Here is a 19,929-nt window from a genome sequence, read left to right as displayed (position 1 = left end):
GTCCCTTCCAGTTCTAGGAGATTGGTATATCTCCAATTATTACCTTATTACCTAAGAACTGAAAAGTGAAACCAACTGCAAACAAAAGTGAAACTGACCAGTCTGAAGTTCAGTTTGTGCCAAATTGCAGAGGCGCAAGCGTTGGAAAGAAAAAATAGCCTTTAATGATCTCAGGTGTATGTCAGGAATCCAGCACAGGATGATTCTTGGCCGGCTGTTGTCCCTTTAAATCTGAACAAATGACAGTCCCCGTTTGTAATCAACACATTGCCTGCGGTATCTTACAACCTGGCGCATCAAAAGAAGGGCAAGAAAAATTATTAGGAGTATGGAACAGCTTCTGTATGGGAGAGATTTAAAAAAGACTGGGGACTGTTCAGCTTCTAAAAGAGATAAGTAAAGAGGGATCTGATAGAGGTCTATAAAACCAGGAATGGTGCGGAGAAAGTGACCAAGGAAGTGTTATTTACTCTTTCACATAACGCAAGAACCGGGGTCACCCTATGAAATTAACAGGCAGCAGGTTTAAAACAAACATAAGAAAGTACTTCACACAACGTACAGTCAGACTGTGGAACTCATTTCCGGGGGCCATTATGAAGGCCAAAAGTATAACTGAGGTCAAAAGAAAAAATCCATAAGTTCATGGAGGATATGTCCATGAATGGCTATTAGCCAGGATGATCAGGGACAAAACCCCATGCTCTGGGTGTCCCAAAGCCTCTGACTCTCAGAAGCTGGGACAGAATGACAGGGGATGGATCTGTTCTGTCCATTCCCTCTGAAGCATTTTGCACCAGCCATTGTCAGAAGACAGGATACTGGGCTAGATGGACTATTGGTCTGACCCAGTATGGTCATTCTTATGGTCTTTAAAAGATCTGTACGAGTAGACTCTTATGCCTGTGTTGAGTCCCTTGGATGGATCAGTGTCTTAGAGATGAAAGAGCTTTGCTAGGTCACATATGGAAAAATTTCCAACTCCCTAGGGAGGCCAGTGGAGGATTGTTCCTCGTGGAATTTTGCTAATTTTCATTTTAAATGTCCCAAATTTGAGGCTTCTGCTGCTTTCCTCAAGACCCTTCTACAGTCTAATGGCTCTTCTTGTTGGGAAGTTGTCCCCCCACCAATCAAGCTAAATCTTCTTCTGTCTCATCTCATGGCTGCCATGTGCCACTTGAATTGCTCCTCCCCTCTGGCAGGCAAACCCTCTTTCTCCCTTCATTGTCTTGTAAGCAGGCTACACAATTGAATCCTCTGATAGGGACCTTGGGGTTTTTTCACCTTTCTCAGCTGTACGGAGTGTGGATTGCCTGCTGGGATCATCTGGGCATGCTTTAGTCTAACCCAAGGTATTGACTTCATTACAGGAAGTAACTGGATGGAATTTAATGGCCTGTGATAGGCGAAAAGATCAGACTAGAGGATTGAATTGGCCTCTTCTGGCCTTAAACGCTGTGAAATAGTGTCCAGTGAATAACAACCTAAGGGAATCTGTCCGCTCCAGGTAGAGGGCTCTGGGATACTGATGCTGTCCTCAGAGATCGCTGAGATTCCATGCTGTGAAACCAGGATTGAGAGATGTTTGGCCCGCCCGACGGCATTGCCCTCTGGTGACTCGTGCAGGCTGTGCATCGATAGCTGCTGGCAGAAATGCTGCCTCTTTATATTTGGGCTAAATGAATCGGCGAGAGTTGTGAACAGCTCTTGTGTGACTGTTGAAACGATGTCTGCCTCCCCCAAGAACAGTGTTGCCTGGGATAGTTTGCACAATGCTGATCAGTCTTATGAGAGACTCCCCCAGAGGTGACTGTGCTTTTTGGTTGCTCTGTTCGTGATGTCTTTTTTCTCAGATAGCCTTGAGACTCTTGAAGTGGTAGATTTAACTGCATGCACTGTGGCGGAGGCCCGAATAGGAGGCTTGCTGCTACAGCCACCCGCATCCTATAGCCTTAGCTGAAGCTGATAACGTCTTTCCAGAACCAACCTGTTGGGCAGCTAAGCTTTGTTGCCTGTGGAGCATGGTCTGTGCTTGAAGGTGAACAAAAGTAACTTGCTGGGCCTAATCCTGCAGCCTGCACTCGGGTGAGTAATCCCGTTGAAGACAGCAGGACTGCACACTTCAGTAAAGGGAGGCTTATAGGATCAAGCCCAAATCTTAACGGAAGGATGTGTAGATTGCGGCATTTTAACTGAATCCAGTATCGAAGGGCTTATTAAACCACCCAGTGCTGAGTTCAGTTTTCTATTTCTCCTTCCTCAGCTGAGGTCTTTCTTAAAGCTGCAGGGCCTGAATTCTGTGACCAGTTTGCAGGTGGTGGGTGGAGAACACCAGAGACCCATCCCTCCCATGTAACTTCACAATCTAAAACAGACTTGCTACTGGGATGATCCCTTCTGCTGTTGGGTTTAATTGAGTAAACGAGAGAGAAATGTGCTCTGGTGAAGAAACCAGAAACCAAAAACCAGTTCAGCCCAGTGAATTTCTTGGGTGTTTTAGTTTTTTCCATTTTTTTTTTTTAAACAGCATTTTCCCTGTGAAGTATTTCTCTGAACCTAGCATCAGTGAGGGAGATATTTTGAAACATCAGGCTCCAGTTGCTTTCTGTAAAGGAAAAGCGTTGCTATTTTAAAGGGAAGCTTTGAGAACATTAAGAGACTTATTAGATTTATTAAGAAACAAGTGGAGAATTATCTGTCAAGAAACATACAGGGGAAGGGTTGAAGGGGTGGAATCGGGATATTGAAGAGATGGGAGTGAACTGTTAGTGGGTTTTGGTTTATTAGCATCTAGGAACTGCAGGGAGGTGGATCTGATGATGTGGTTCAGTATGAAGCTAGCCAGCTCATCTTACTTTCTCTGTCATCAGTGCTGAGGGTGGTTTAGGAGTATAGGACTGGAAGGATCCTCCTGGTTCAAGAAGTCCAGTCTCCTACTGTCGCAAGCAACGCCAGCATATCATCCTGTTAATAAATTCATCAAGCTCCATCTTAAAGCGAATTAGGTAGTTAGCTCCCTTTACTCCTATTGGAAGACTGTTCCAGGCTATTCCTATTCTGTCATAAATGTGAAAACCACTGATTAGTGCTGCAAATGGATGCTGTAGCCATCAGCGTGAGCTTTTCTGACTGGGCCTGCCTAGTATTGAAGGAAAGGATAGAAAGCAATCAATCAAAATAGGCTGAAATCACAAAATTTGATCATTCTTCTGAAATAAAGTGTGAACATTGCCAAGAGTTGTTGAGCAACAAGAGAAGGGATTTGTGCCCATCTCTAAAAGACTAGAAAATTGGTTTCTTCAGATTTAAGATAAAATGTCCCATTGAATGAAACTCTTGCTATTGAAATGGATGAACAAAACATACGTGAGCTTGATCCTGAAGCAAGGCATTTTTTGAGGTTGCTGGTGTCAAGACCGTAGCCACAGTGATTGTGTAAGTCCCTGCTCTCTTCATTCACAAATGGTCTTAGTTTGCCGTTTGTGACGAAGACGAAGATCAGTGAGTGATTATGGCATAACAACTATCAGATGGCAGAGAATCTTCTTTTGTGCCAGTAATACTATACACACAAAATGAACGTTCAATGAAATGATTGAAGCAGTTTGCCCTGGATATACTACTTCTAATGGATTGAAAGTGGCAGGTCTGTTACTAGATGCTGCGAGTGAAGAAACCGGGGTGGGGGTGGGTGGGGTGGGGGGTGGAAATGAACTTAAAAGGTTGATGGTGAACACTTCTCCCACAAACATTTTAGATCCTCCTAGGCATGGTACAGCCCCTCTAAACTTGTCTGCAAATCCTGTTTTGCTTCAGATCCCTCCTTGAGATCCAGAGATGCCTACAGGAAAATGCCAGCTGATAGATTCAAGCAGCTCGATCTATTTAGTTTAAAAAACATAAGGTTAAGGGGTGGCTTGATCACAGTCTGTAAGTACCTACATCAGCAACAAATATTTGATGATGGGCTCTTCAGTCTAGCAGACAAAGGTATAACATGCATAAGGGGTAGAGTTTTTAACAGTGAGGGTAATTAACCATTGGACCAACTTATCAAGGGCTGTGGTGGATTCTCCATCCCTTTTTCTTCTTTTAATCCCAGAGCATCTTTGCAGACACTGGGAGCAGTACAGCATTACCATTCATTCCTGTCCATGGCTTGTTCTTCCCGTAAGCCGAGCCTGGCCATGACATTCCTGCCATCTAGTGGGTGGTTGGACTAACCGTGCCTGGGTTTGCATTATTTTTTCTTTCTTTCTTGTATTTCTCCATCACTGGCAATTTTAAAATCGAGATTGGATGCTTGTTCAAAAGATCAGTTCTACTTCAAAAGGAATTATGTTGGGGAAGTTCTGTGGCCTGTTTTTTATAGGAGGTCAGGCTACATGATCACAGTGGTGCTTTCCGGCCTTGGTACCAGTAGGTAGAAAGCCAGCAGAGATTTTTGCTCTTGATCTTGTATATTTCTTATTTACATATAAAAGAAATCAAACCAACACAGCGCCTTCCAGCTGTGTCCACATCTGGCCTATGTTAACCTTTGTTCTTATTCCCAGTTTTTGAGCTTGTGGTTTGTGGTACCACCTGCTGAAAAAATCATAGGCCAGCCCCACCCCCAATCATGAGACTGGCATAAAAAACATGAGATTTGGAAAAAAATATGAATTTGTTTCTTATTTGCCTTCTGTTTTTGGAGCTGTTTTGTGGGGGAGTGTCATGTTTTTCAGCCCCCACCCCCAACTTATTTTCTTTTCTAAAAATGAAAGAGGAGACTCTCCTGTACACACACAACTCCCAAGAGTGGGGCCTGAAGGAACATTACAGAGCAGTTAAATCAGTTGGCAAGGCTGCATTCGTTGCATCTTGGACCGTAAGCTCTTCGGGTCAGGGACTGACCCTACCTAACCCTAAGGCTTCTGCTGCCCATGGAGCAGGAGAAGCTTCAAGCCCCTGAACTACGATTTTGGCAGAGACATGAACGAGCTGCTGACGTTCACCTTCTTATTTGAAAATGTGTTCACGTCCACTTGGAGCACAACTGAGAAGTGACTGCCCAAATGGCCCCGAGGAAGGGGGCTATATGTTCATTGTGTCTCAGTGGTCCCCAGTCAGATGGGCGTGGCCGTCCCTTAATTTCCAGTGCTACAAACTAAGCCTGGGGTCTGTGTCAAGCTGGATCCATTCCTCCTTGGGCATCAAGTGACCCTTGGTGATTCCTGTCCCCTTAGTGCATTTGTCCAGGCATAACTGATTGGAACTTAAACCGTCCTGGTGATGCACAAGAAGGAAGTGAATGCAGCGCTCCCTATGGGCTAGGAGGAGTAAAAAGCAGGGAAATTCTATTTTAGTTATTTCAGTCAGTGGATCGGACTCCAGCGCATATACAGAGGCAGGCCTGAGGAGTAAGTGAAGTTGCTCTTCAGAGCAGAGCTGTGCTTTGTGCCTATGTGTGCATCTGCTACCAGTTTTGGATTCTGTACAGTTCTCTGCACTTCAGTTAATTCTCCTTTTACAAGACGCTCACTGAGCTGGGAAGTGAGGGGTGATGTGAGGTGGGGGTGGCCACTTCAGGTTGGGGGAGGGGTGGAAAAGTCAGGCGTATGCTTTCCGGGGTTGTAATTATAGCGAATGATTTGACAGACGCCTGCCTACATCTGTCGGAGAGAGTCTCAAGCAAAATTTCCAGACCTGGTGAACTCGGTGATGAGCTACTGTCTCTTAATCCTGTCAGGCAACTGTATCAGAGGGGGAGCCGTGTTAGTCTGGATCTGTAAAAGCAGCAGAGAGTCCTGTGGCACCTTATAGACTAACAGACGGATTGGAGCATGAGCTTTCGTGGGGGAAAACCCACTTCGTGCATGCGTCTGACGAAGTGGGTATTCACCCACGAAAGCTCATGCTCCAATAGTCTGTTAGTCTATAAGGTGCCACGGGACTCTTTGCTGCTGTACCACTTTAAGCAGCCAGGAACAAAGTTGAAGCTAGACAAATTCAGATTGGAAATAAGGTGTATATTTTACACAAAGTTACAAATAGTTAACCTTTAAACAATTTACCAAGTGTTGTGGTGGATCCTCCATCACTGATGATTTTTAAATCACGGTTGGATGGTTTTGTAAAAGCTCTGCCCTAAGAATGATTTTGGGGCAGGTCTCTGGCCTGTTATACAGGAGGCCAGACTAGATGATCACAACGGTCCCTTCTGACCTTGGAATCTGAGAGACCCCCGCTGTGCTTTGTGTAAGTAACATGTTGGTACTGTATGAAATCAGTGCAGCCAGTACTAAATGGATTGGAGGCTGACTAATTGCTAGATCTCCAAAAGTAATTGGCCCAATGTTCCTGGCCCAGTGCTATTTGTCAGTGATCTAGAAGATGAAATGTGTGTTGGGAAAATTTGCAGCTGACGCAAGGGTTGGTTTAATGGTGAGTAGTGGTAAGGACAGGTCAGTTATACGGAGTGGTCAGGATCTCTTGGTGAGCTGGACTCATTTGAGCAACATGTGTTTTTAGTACACCCTGATGGAAGATCATACACCTAGGAACAAAGAATGTAGGTCATTGTAATGGCATGGGGGACTGTATCCAGGAAAGCAGGGTCTCTAAAAAGGACTCTGGGTCATTAGAGATGATCAGCTGAACGTGAACCCTCAGTGCGGTGCTGTGGCTGAGGGCTATTGCGCTCCTTAGCTTTATAGATAGGAGAATATCAAGTAGGAGTAGGGAAATGGTGTTACCTCAGTATACAGTATTAATGAGAGCATTGCCAGATGCTGCATCCAGTTCTGATGTCCACGCTTCAAAAAGAATGTTGAAAATTGGAAAAGGTTCAGAATCGGGAAGAGGGTCTGGAAGAGATATGAGGAGCACAATCTCTCATAGATCGTCAGAAAGATTAGGAGCTGGCTTGATCATGGTCTATAAGTGGGGAGATGAGTTCTGATAGTAGAGGGCTCTTTAATCTATCAGACAAAGGTATTGCTTGATCCAGTGGCTGAAAGATAAATTCAGACTAGGATAAGGTGCAGCGGAATTAACCATTGGAACAATTTACCAAAGGCTGTTGTGGGTTCTCTGTCACTTGAAGTCTATAATTCCAAGATTTGACATCTTTCTAAAAGATCCTGCCTTAGCTTAACCAGAAGTTATTGGACTTGATGCGTGATTGAGTGGGTGAAATGTGGCCTCTGTTGTTCAGGGGGTCAGACCAGATGATCACAATAGTTCCTTCAGGATTTAGATTAATCCTGCAGACTCTGTTGGGAAGGAGGTGGAATCATTAGCCTCTCCAAATTGTAAGCAGCCCAAGCACTGTGATGGGGCAGAACATGCCTGACTTAATGGGAGGGAGGTAACAGGGACATGGCCCAGGTAGGTTGGAGGGGAGGCCGGGGTACCAGCATAGAGGAATGGTCTACAGAGAGTTTGCTGCAGTGGAAGGAGATGGGAAGGGAACAGCTGCTGCCTGCACATTTGAGACACTTGGGGAATGGCTGCCCAGGGCTCTGAGGTACTTCACTGTATGGTGCATCCCATTTTTCACCTTGTCTGTCGCCCTCTGTTGGTTTCTCACCATTCTCCATCCCTCACCCTGGAATCAGTTCGCCCCCCGCCTGGAATATGATTTGATTTCTTTTGATGACTCGATTGTTTCTGTTGTGATTTATCGTGTTGTTTTTTTCTTCCTTTTCCCAATCCAGTTATTGTGATCACTCTAAGCCCTGCTCCCGCTCCGTCCCAACGAGCAGGTACCAAACTTTTTATCATCGCGGCTTGGATTTCCTGCATCATTTACTTAACGCTTCCTTCAACTGCATAGAAATGCCACCCGTCTGACTTCCCTCCTGTCTGTCTCCTCTTCCCCTCCCCCGTCTGTCCCATACCCACCTGTTACCACCACCATTGATCCAGCGTACATGACCATTTACAGCTAGGAACAGCATTAGGTAAGGCCTCCCATAGGAACATGGCTCTGCTTGCCCACATGCTCTCCTGTCCCTCCACCACTGGAATAGCTTTGGCCACCGCACCTGCCATCTGAGGCTCTCAAAGCATATTCCAGAAGCAGGTAAGTATTAAACCCCCCCCGACTATAGGTAGGCAGTCCTGGCCTCCACCACTGATATGCAGCCACTTCTGGGCTGGAACGCAGCAGCCATTGAACAGCACACACCAGCAGTGTGCTGTCAGCATTGTAAGATAACAAGTGAAGAAGAATCCCGTGTCCAATTGAAACTACCGCAGCAATGGTAGGAAGGCAAATTTTTTCTATGTTGAAATTCGGTCAGGACATTTGGGCTGACATCCCTGTTCTCTGGGTGCTGTGGACTCCTTGATAGCCACGAGGGGCTGGATTTCTGGGGAAGGCTTAGATACTGTGTCGATGGCACAGGTGTGAATTAAATATGGTGGATGGCCACCAGGTGGCTTAGCACAGAAGTGGGAGGTATTTTTATCTGCCTTCCACATAAAAACCCCAAAACATTTACATTCCCATTTGAAGAACCACCCGGGACCTCTGGAGGAATCTTAAAGTATGATTATTATTTGTATTAGAGACCTCCAACTGAGTTCCACTGTGCCAGGAGCTGCATACACACAGGTGCGAGAGTCCCTTCCCTGAAGAATTTAGTCTAAATAGCTGTGTGGGTGTGAAAGGAAGGGTTATGCTCGCCAGTCCCACTCTAATGCCTTAACCACAAGACGACTCTCGAGCTGTATGGGCCTCCATATCTCTCTGGCTGGAGCAGAGAGCTTCCCCAAGAGTCTGACTCTCAGAGGAGTGAAGTGGCCCTTCCCAATTTTTACCATCCTGGGCTGAGAGTCTTTTGTATCTCCTAAGCTAAACAGAACCAGACCAGGTCAGTACTTGGATGGGCGACCCAAGAGGTGGTGTTAGTGGCTTATTAGGGGGTACTCTTCTCACTGAGTCAGTTCTGAACACAGCGTGCTCTCTGCACGTGATGTGCTGCTAGAATGGCCATCTTCTGGACAAATGCCCATCTGGCCTTGTCCCCAGCTCTTACACTTTTATCCTGAGTCTCACATTATTGGGTGTGTTTCTTAAAGCCTCAGCTCTTGGAGTCATGTGATTCCACGAGGATCTCAGCTTTCTTCTTTTTTAAATAATTTTTCAGCCTTCATGGCTGCAGAAAGAAGCTGAAAAACATGAATCCTAAAGGCTCATAAATCAGAAAGCAAATAAAATGTTGAATAACATAAAAATTATTTTATTCCAAAAAAAAAAAAATCCTGTTTCTTTTTTTTTTTTTTTTAAAGCCAGTCTCATGATTGTTGGGACCAGACTCATAATATTTGAACACTGGAGCTTGACCACACAGAAAGGAGTTTACGACTTCTTACGGTCATTAAAGATCTCCTGTTCTCTTTATGAGATTTGAGGGGTAGTCCTGGTTTCCACTCTCCAGTTCTGTTCATTACATCCAGTCTGCCTAAATTCCCCTTGCAGCTGCATTTGGGAACAGGTTTCTTCACTTCCTGCCCTAAACTGTTATTTAGAGATGCTGTGCACTGTTAAGCAGCTCTTGCGTTCCACCCCAGATTCAGTCACATTTAACTGTTGTCAGTGAAGCAATCCCAACATTGGATTGTTTTGCAGTGATCTGCGTTGCTGTGCACTGTTAAGCAGCTGTTGCGCTGATCCCAGAGTCAGCTGCATCTGAGAGTGGCAGGTGAAGCAATCCCACTGTTGGGTTTTTTTTTTGCAGCTGGTTAGTCTAGTGTTCTGGGATCCTTCAGGATGAAAGGTTTAGTTTAAATGTACAATGATCATCTGACAATTTTTTCTCCTGTGTTTTACATCTCTCCCACACACCGATGTCAGATTGTAACACTATGCTGATAGACTTTGCAGATATGTCGTGCAGAATTTCCCAGACAGTGAACTATGAAATAGTATTTATTTTTATTTAAAAATTTTAATTGTCTTTTCTAGGCCAGAAAAAGAATACAGTATTAGTTGATTCCCAGCCTTGAACGTATTGCATTGAACTGTCCAACAGTGCAGTGAACACATGATTTCATTGCAGCAGGCGGAAATTCAGATGCCAGGGCGATTCCCACCTGCATTTCTGAGCCTCCTGTTGGTGACCGCCCTACCTTTGACCCAGGCTTTTCGAAGCATCTGTATAGAAGATATCAGAGGGGTAGCCATGTTAGTCTGGATCTGTAAAAGCAGCAAAGAGGCCTGTGGCACCTTATAGACTAACAGATGTATTGGAGCATGAGCTTTCGTGGGTGAATACCCACTTCGTCGGACAGGACTTTTTGCTGCTTGTAGAGAAGATATTCATTTGCCCCCATTACGGCAGCAGTCTGGGAATCCAGACACCTAGGTTCTGTTCCTGGCTCTGCTCCTGTCCTCTGGGGTGACGTTGGCCAAGTCCCTCACCTCCCTGTGCCTCTCTTCCCAGCTCTCAAATGGAGGTGGAGCTACCCTCCTTCGTTAGGTAGAGAAGCATTCACTGCAAAGCGCTTTGAGAGTCTCCAGTGGCTATTAATTGTATCATTTATACAGCCGTCTCTCATTTTGTTCTTTTAGAATGCTCCCCTGCCACCAAGGTGCTCAGTAGCCCAGGAAGGTTATTAAAACCTTAGTAATGGAAATAGAACTCAGGAACCCTGACTCCCAGTGGCCTGCCCTAAGCATTAGGCCACACTCTCCTCCCAGAGCTGGGGATCAGAGAGTTCCTCGCTCCAAGAGCCTCAGACCGTGGTAAGACTGAGGCTCAAAAATCAGCCTTTAAAACCCAAGCCTCTGTGCACTTTTCATGTAGCTTTTTGCCATGGGAAGCAATGCCATGTGTGTCATGCTTGTAAGGGTCACATTCAAACCCACCACGTTCACAGTTAAAGGGGGAACTGAAAAGCTTTTTAGTCTGCCAGGGCCAGAGTTCATAACGTTCATTGCTGGAAAATCATTGAGCCATCATGTGCCCTTAAGACAGGGAAACTGTTTAATTCCCAGTATTGCTACTGTGGTCACGGGAAATGCCGGACTTGGGTCTTGGCAGGTCTGTAAGAACCTAAACGTTTAACAACAGCTGTATGGCGATGAATTAAGAATGACATTCACAACCCTCCCACCAAGAAAAAAGAAGAAATTAATAACATCTAAAAATAAACAGATCAGAAACATGAGCAGTTTTGACTCTGCAAATAAGTGCCAAAGACTCCCCATTGATATTGATTTAATGTGGAAGGCACCCAGATACTAGGGGGATGGGTAGCAGAGTCAGACACTTAGGTAGATTTATAGACAGCATGTCTGCGCCTTATGTTGTGTCACTGATTTGGTGGGGGCAGTCTATCTTTAGAAAGCTTTACTGTTCACTTTTAAATCCCAAATATGTTAGAGTTATTTATTTTAGCTGGGAATTAGGCAGCTGTTGAAATTCAGTGGAATATGGGTCCCATTTACCTTGGGCTTCTTGGAAAAATTTGACCTATTTTTATTATACTAGCACCTGCAAGCCCCCAGCGAGACCAGAGGCCCAGTGTGCTGTAGAAACACAGAGGAAGAGAAAGTGCTTTCCCCCAAGAGCTTACATTTGAAATATACACAGAGGGAAAACAGAGACAGAGGGACTTTGGCCCCCTAGCGCTCTCCATCCAAGGATCTCAACATGGTTCGTAAACATTCCTCCATTTAACCCTCTCAGGCCCCTCTGGGACGCAGGTGATGGATGTGTTTGGATTGCTTCACCCAGCATTGAAATGCTGCCACTTCTGGGGTGGAACACTGCAGCACTTTAACAGCATAATTGTTTGCAGGGAGAAATTACATTATTGTATCCAGCTGAAAAGTCACGAGGAGGATTTTTAAGTAGGCCATCTGCAACTGCTCAGATTGAAATTTTGCTAGGACACTAGGTTAAAACAAAACCTCCCTCCTAGGGGAAGTGTCATGGAATTTTTAAGGAGTACAAATGGTCAGGATGTTTTCAAATGACAGCAACTTGTGCAGCACAGCACTGCCACACTGTGGCGTTGGGATTGGTACTGAGCACCTCTGTCACACCCTGGGGCTTCTGACCTAACTTGACCTAAGTTTGTTTGCTGGCTGCAGGCTTGTTGTTTCAAAGCAGCTCAGTTGCGTCCCATAAAGCTTTAATCAGGAAGTCATTCATGCAAGGTGACTGACTGGCAGGAGGGGGAGTGTAATTTGCTATTGAAATTCTGATTCATCAAATAAGAGTTTCCAAAATGGTGAGAGACTAGTTAATGTCAGGGCTTCCCAGCTTTGTCCTGTTTAGACCCACAGTGACTCTTGTCACCACCCAGTTTGTCTAGGAGACAATCAGATTCCTGCAGAAATGTTTATAATACAGACACTACATATCCCAGGTTGGTCAGCCTAGATCACCCCAATCAGCCAGGATCCCAGGAATGATCCTTGCTTACTGGGGTGGTCTGATCTGACCAGGCTGGGATATGTAGTCAGTACTGCTGGGTTCTGTGTCCAGCTGTGCCACTGATTTCTGTATGTGACCTGCTGTCTCTGCTCCTGGATTCTATTCCGAGCCCTGCCACTGACTCAGACAAGTCACTTTCCTGTGCTCAGTTTCCCCACCTGGAAAATTGTAGCCAGTTCCTTAGCTCACCAGGGTGACTGTTGCAAAGCACTTTGTGATCCTTGGATACTAGGCCCAATTGTTTAAAAGCCCTAAAAAGGTACAGTTGACTCTTGTGCAATTTCATAATGGGCTTTTTAATGCATTTGTAAATGTCCCTGTGCACAAATATCTTACACACACTATCTGGGCGTGGGGTGAGGATTTTCACAACTGATTTGGGAAGTTCAGATTAAATTGACAATGCACCCATAACTAAAGGCACTCCACTGACCTAGGGTGTGTCTACATTTAAATCACTGTAGTCTTCAGTGTAGACACTACCTACGCTGACAGGAGGGGTAGGTAATCCACCTCCCCGAGAGGTGGTAGCTAGTTTTATGAAGAATTTGTCCATCGATCTAGCGGTGTCTACACCTGGGGTAAGGTTGGCATAGCTACATCCCTCAGAGGTGTGGATTTTTCACACCCCTGAGACAGAGCTGTGCTGATGTAAATTCCCCGTGTAGACCAACCCTTCTGTGCACACTTTCAGTTGCCATGAGTTTGGGCTTAGTGTAGTAGTGGTGGGGTGAGGAATGGAGAGAAGAGTTAGGTTATTTTTTCTGCTCCCTACTGACTCACGCATGATTGGAAGCCTTCAGCTGGAGCAGATCTGCAATGTAAGGTCAGATCAGACTCTCCAGAGCCCCAGTCCTGGGAGGAGCTGCCATGGGAGTTAAGCCATGTCAGCTGGCATGGCTTTATTTGTGCCCAGACTGCGCTAGTCCTGCTGGGGAGGCAGCTCTGCCTGTTGCCACATTCCTGAAGTTGCTGAAGTCAAGGGGCACAATATGCACAATACACAGTCACACCCCACTTTTCTCTCTGCTTGAAGCAGGTAGGAACTTCTGGTCACTTTCATGGCACCTCTGCAGCTGCAGAGACGCGACCTCTGCTGCCTGCTTGGAGGGTGCCAGTTGCTCCTAGGAGATGCCTATGGAAGTGCAGTTGTAGTCCTGGTGGGGTTACTGAGCCCATGCAGCCCACAAGGACTCTGAGCCCAGTTCTCTGTAGCTTCACTCCATCAGAGAGAGATGGCCCCCATCCTGGTATATATATTTTTTTAATGTCCCCTTTTACTCCTTGTTTGACCTCAGTTTTCTTTGTGTGTTTCTCTTTCATTTCTTTTGCCAGTTCCTTCCTTTTTGTGTTGATCTCAAGGCCTCGCAGCCCTTAGATGGGGGCCCTGACACTGGGTGTGGGCATCTCTCGGTGCTGGTGTGGCTGAAGTACCAACAATCTTCATTAATTAAAATCCACCTTGAAAACTAGCTAGCAAATAGACAACACGTGGAGCGTGTCTCCCTGGTGCTTAAACGCTGATAATGGGTGATGGGTTCAGAAACTGCCTGATTTCTAAGGAAACCCCATGGCACATCATCCAGGACTGGAACCAGATCACTGACAAAGTGGACCAGGAGAGCATCCGACTCTAGAGTAGCAGCAGTGCAGGTGGGCTGCAAATCAGCCATCATCTCCCTCTCAATTCCAGTCTAGTATTGAGGGATCCTGGCTGAGATCTTCCAAAGTGGCTGGTGATTTTGTGCGACTCCATTTGGGGGAAGGGGGCAAGCAACCTGAGTCACCTTAAATGGGCCTGAGCCTTTTTTTCCCACAAAAGGCTGAGCACCCCCTCCCTTCTGAAAATCAGACCCCTTTAAAGATTGCAGAAATTGTGCACTAAAATCACCTTTGAAAAACCCTTACCTCCTGATGTTTTTGTTTCAAAAGCAGCCTCTGATTTTTGTGCCCCGGACAGCAATGGGGGACTCTCCCAGCACTCAGCTGTCCGTCTCTCTGGTTGTACCTGCAGAGCAGGCAGTGGTGAAGGCTGGGGTTTTGAAAGATCCTAAAGGAAATAGGTACCCAACTTTCACTGAATTTCAGTGGCATTTGGCCACTTTGCTCCTTTGGAAATCCTCGCCTAAACCCTGCAGAACATGGTACAGCCCCTGGCACAGTGGGGTCCATGTCTGGGGCTTCTAGATGATACTGCAATAGACGTGATCAAATATGTCCCACATTCACTGATAATTGGGTCTCAAAGGTGGGATTTCCACCCAGTGCCCTCCTGAAGAGAGTTGTCTTTCCTGCCTGCTAGGAAAGGAAAGGGCCCCATCGCTGGACGTTAGGAGCCTGAATACTTTGAGGAACTGCCTCAAAATCCCTAGTCAGACGCATCAGGTTAATTCCTCCTTGCCTAGTGCAGGCTCGTTCCCTACAGGGCCCTTTGGGCAGTCCCGTTTCAAACATCCCAAACAAAAATTTGTGGGGGGGGGGGGGGGAACGGGAGGTACCATTCCACATTGAATAGGTCAAACTGTCAGCAACCATTTTTCTCATCATCAGCCTAAATTCCTCCTTAATACATTTCATCCTGTCACTCTCCCTGGCCATGCCCTGTGCTGCTTTGCCAGTGCTGGGGATTTGCTGTGATGCCAGCCACCAGTGGAAACCCCTTGCTGCAAGCCTTGGTTGGCCTTGACACAGTTTGACCTGTGTTCATGCTGCACCGGTGCAAACCACGGCTTTGCCAGCCTGTGCCAATGGCGGGGGCCCAAGTGACCTGTGGAAAGACGGCCTCTCTTGACCTCCTGTGGCTGCCTCTAACGGCCATCCTCACCCAGAGACCAAGTCTGGTTGGCCAGTATGCAGCACCCATCCTCTGCTTTGGGCACTTAGCCCAGCCCATGGGCAATTCCTGCAGGTCTGGGTGTCACCAACAGCCCAAGTTGAGGGCAGCTGCACCCCTCCATGCGATCAGTCACAGGCTGTGTCTACAGGAGTGAGTCTGCTCTTGTAGGACCACCGCCTCCCAAACCATGTTAGTTCTGCCACCAGAAGCTCCCTTCATTCACCAGGGCTGCGTGCATACTGGAGGCTTTGTCAGCATAGCTCTGTTGCTGGGGGGGAGGGGGGGGGTGAGTGGGTGTCACACCCTTGACCAACACAGCTATTCCAGTATCCGTTTTAAGTGTAGACCAGGCCTAAATGGTGGTTTTCTCTCTGCCCTTGTGTCCTACGCACACCCCTTTGGTTTTATGTTCAGTGGCAGCCTCTCTGCTTCCCCCTCTGCCTTCTTTCTCTTCCACCCCCACACCACTCCCCTTTAATTTAACCCCTCCGAGCATACACTGGAGTGGCTGACCTCTGCCTGCAGCATGTTTTCCCCTCCCTGCCTTGTTGGTTCTCCATCCGACAAACCGGGGAGCTGTTAGATTGCATGCCCGGACCGTAGAGTAGCATGCAGGCTTCTGGAATGGAGAGCATGAGCAAGGCGTGTGCTGTAGAAGTGGAATGGGGGAAGGGCAGGTGGGAGGAGTCTGATTTTGAATCCTGGGGAGTGGGGAGGCTGAAGCAACCAGAGGGTGGGGGTGGGGGTGGGATTGGTGTTGGGGTCTTGCACGCTGAACCACATTGTGAAGAGATACAGATGGTAATAAAACCTGTGGTCACGGGGATCAGAATTATAGACTCTAGCTCAACCACCAGGTACGGGTTGAATGGAGGGGTGGCTGGGTGAAATTGGCTGGCCTGTGTCATGCAGGTGGTCGGCTTGTTGGATCACAGTGGCCCCTTCTGGCAGTACGGTTCCTAAATGTAGGAGATCCTGTAGCCCGTGCTCTGTTTTAACACAGGCGATTTAATCAGGAAAATGCCCAACTGCTCTTACATTGGAGCATCCTGGTGGCTCTTCTCTCCATCAGTTACTCTGCAGTTCGTTAGATGGGCAGGAGTGTGGACTTCCACTCCTTCCCCAGCCCCCATCAAGCAGCCCTGCAGGGAACGTGTCACTGGGGGTGTGGCTCTCTGATCCAGAATGATCCCCGCTTTGTGCTCCCTAAATACCCTTGCCCATGGTTCTTGGCATGGAGGGCAGCTCCCTCCAGCCCTTGACCTGGGTGATCATTTTAATCCTGAATGTATGTGCAGGAATCACCTTGGATTATACAGTATGGACTCCCGTGCCCCATTCACACAGTCCTGCGGAACTAGAGTCCAGGAAGCCGGGCGAGGGGGGGGAGGGATTTGATATGTGCCCAAGGGATTTAGGTGCATGAGCCCCCTGGAAAGTAAGTGGGAGCAGTGCTGCTGAATTCCTGGGCACTTCAGAAAGTCTTTCCCAGAATCCCTACTAACCACTGCACAAGTGCGTCCTCGCAGCCTTGGATTGGAAAGCCCCTTTGTGTGGCTAGAGGCCTTTGCTGCGTTTTATATGGAACTTGCCTTCTTAGGGCCAGATCCCCCATTGTGCAGAGTGATGGCAACCCCTGAGGTCATTGGAAGCGGAGGGCGCTCAGCTGCTGGCAGGATTGAGCCCCCGGGGCAGAGCTCTCTCCTACCTGGACAGCCGCACATGAGTCCTCGGCGTTCCCACTGCTGTGCATGGATGGGGAGCACATATCAGACTCGAGTGCTGAAGAGACTTTGGTCCGGATTCTTGACTTGTATAAATCTGTTGATTCCAGTGGAGGAACCCAGATTAGCTAGGCCAGGTTACACCAGCTGGCCCACTGCTTTCAGTAGAGCAACACCAGTTTATACCAGCTGGGGATCTGGTCCCATTGACTGCAGTAGAGTGATACTGATTCACACCAGCTGGGGGTTTGGCCCCATTGACTCCAATAATTTGAGACTGCTTTACACCAGTTGGGAATCTGGCCTCATTGATTCCAGTGGACAGATTCCAGTTTATACCAGCTGGGGACCTGTACCCACTGACACCAGTGGAAAGATCCCAGTTCATGTCCGCTGGGGATCTGGCCACATGGACTCCAGTGGAAAGATGCTAGTTTACACTAGCTGGGGATCCGGACACTTGCCTACAATTTGGTAGTGGAGACCCATCTCAAGCAAATATAGCTGCCTGCAGAGCATTGTGACCCCAGACCTGTCTCCGTTTGACGTCCCTGGCCAATGATTCCAATGGGGCTGGACCAAGCTTTTAGCTGCGTTACAGGATCGTGTGAGTCTTGGGCCCTAGAAAGTCTGTCAGGGAATTTAGGTCTTAAATTTGTGTTTTGTGGGAAAAACTGGCTCTACCAGCTGAGGTCGAACAGCTGCTTTCGCCTGAGTTTCTTTTTCCTTAAAGTGTTAAGTTTACGTTTGATACTCAGTTGTACTGGGTGAAATTCGCCAGCCTTTGTTATGCAGCAGCTCAGACTAGAAAACCTTCTAAAACCATCCCCTGTGTCAGACTGAAACGCAGCGAGGATCTGATCCTAGCTCACAATCAGAAAGTGAAACTGACTGGCTCAGTTTCACTGTCTGTGAGACACCAAAAGGAACATGGACTAAATGGTGAAAAGCAAAATGAGACTGAAACATTCTTTGTTCTAATCAATTTAGCAACTGTCATAGGGCGACTGGCCCCTTTAAGAGGGGGCTGGTTCCAGGGCACCTGCACTGATACCTGCTTCCCAGCTGGGTGTAATGTAGGCATCTGGGTGGTATAAATGCAGGTGGGTGTTGACAGAGGCCGTCAGACACTGTGGGGGAATAAAGGCTCCTGCACAGACTTGTTACAAGGCCCCCGTGCCTTCCCTTATGCCCAGTTGGGAAGCAAGTATCAGTCTGGAGGCACTGGACCTCGCCCCCTCTTAAAGGGGCAGTCATCTTGTGTCAGTAAACACATGTAAGGGTCCTTGTCATGTAGGAAACCAGACTAGATGATCACATTGGTCCCTTGTGACCTTAAAATCCAGGTACTTTTAAGGACAATTCGTTGTGCCCTCCAGCGGTTCAGTCCTACAAGGTGCTGAGAACTATCGTCTTTGCTGGGTCAGATCCAACATGCTCAGTACTGGAGCTGGGGGCGGGAAATAATTTTCTTGTCTGAGAGTTTTCAAGATTTTGGCATTTTTCCATGTTCCAAAGCAGGACGAAAAGTCAAAATTGAGAAAATGTTCACAAATGTTCAGTAACCTGGGGGAAACAGTTTGGTTTGTGTCAATCACAGTGTTTTGTTTCGATCAGTTCAAAATGCTTGATTTTGATTTTAGCCTTTTAAATCTTTGTAGCATAAATTAACTAAAATTTTGAACCAGAAAGTCATTTTGAACTGAACTGTAAAAAGGGACCTTTCAACAATTTTGATTTTTTCCCCCCCAAGATATTTTGAAGCAGGAGATTCGTTGACACCAAACCTTTCCCATGCACACTTTCAGTTTTGACAAGAAAACATTTTGTCAGAAAATTCTCAACAGGCTCCCTGGAGGCAGGATTGGGCCCAATGGGTCTATCCTGTTTTGTAACTGTATTCGCTACAATGGTACCTTGTGCCTTCATTAGAATGTGGCTTGTGTTAATGGAGCACATTGGCCCTCTCCCCCTAAAAAAGGAGACATTATTAAAGATGAAGGAATACAGCTTACCCTGGAGAGAGAGAACCCGCTACAGGGACAAACCTCGGACTCCTAAAACTGCCCTGCTTAGAAAAATGGGTGTCAGATTCTCTACATTGTCCTGGGCTGTGTCTTTTTCAGGGATGCTAATCCTGCAGGGTCCAGTACAGTCAGATTGTGTGTCAGGAGAAAGAGCCTGCCTCTGTGTTACTGAATACTGCTCCTGTTTCCTTTACAAAGCTAGCCGTGGAATGCATCCCATTGAAACCGATGCTGTTCAGGAGTTGCACTATAGCGCAGCTATTCCTTGAGCAAATCGAAAGGTTCAGGGGAGGCTGTGAAGCCAGATTACCCAGGCAGTGCATCAAATCCTGTTTGCTAAAGCTCCATTAAAATAGTATAAGCGGTGGGATCTCTCGGTTTCCATCATGGCCTGATTCCTGAGGGATTTGCCCAGCAGCTTCCTCTTGTGTTTCCTTTATAACCAAGGGGCTCAAAAGTTTTCTGCAGTAATGCCACTTGGCAAACATTCCGACTGCCTCCCTCGGAGGCTGGGTTATAGGGCAGCGTTATCCTTGTTTTACTGGTGGGTAACCAAGCCACCGATCTGCCCAAGGCCATGCAGTCAGGCCAGCTCTTCCAGAACTGACTGGTGGTTTTGGGTGCCAACTTTGAGATGACTTAGATGAGGGTTATTCTCATTCAGCCAGTGGAGAAGGGGACTTGTTCCAAGGCCTTGCGGCAAGAAGGTGGGATGAGAATCCGGAATCCCAGTATCATTCCCCTGCTCCAACCAGTAGATACCACTCCCCTCCCAGAGCGAGGAACAGAACCTAGGAGTCCTGAGTCCCAGCTCCCCACCTCTAACCTCCTCGGTCTCATGGCTCCTCCCAGAGCCAAGAGATAGAACCCAGAATACTGTGGTACCAGCTTCCAGAGGAAATTAGACA

General features: G+C 47.1%; 1 protein-coding gene across 10 annotated transcripts in view; it reads left to right on the top strand.

The window, feature by feature from the left end:
* The window catches only part of MAP2K7 (mitogen-activated protein kinase kinase 7), an 87,095-nt gene that overhangs the window by 5,768 nt on the left and 61,398 nt on the right, over positions 1–19,929 (top strand). For 8 of the 10 annotated variants that reach the window (XR_005591199.1, XR_005591200.1, XR_005591198.1 and 5 more), the window contains exon 2: positions 7,701–7,748. The exons of the other annotated variants lie outside the window; for them this stretch is intronic. Coding sequence is in view for 3 of the 8 variants with exons in the window: in XM_039514217.1 (XP_039370151.1) it covers positions 7,701–7,748 (48 nt within the window). In the remaining 5 variants the exon portion in view is untranslated. The remainder of the gene's footprint in view (positions 1–7,700; positions 7,749–19,929) is intronic. 10 annotated transcript variants of the gene reach the window in all.

This window comes from Mauremys reevesii, linkage group 25 (assembly GCF_016161935.1).
Source record: "Mauremys reevesii isolate NIE-2019 linkage group 25, ASM1616193v1, whole genome shotgun sequence".
Lineage (NCBI taxonomy): Eukaryota > Metazoa > Chordata > Testudines > Geoemydidae > Mauremys > Mauremys reevesii.
This window is presented reverse-complemented; position numbering and strand designations above follow the sequence as displayed.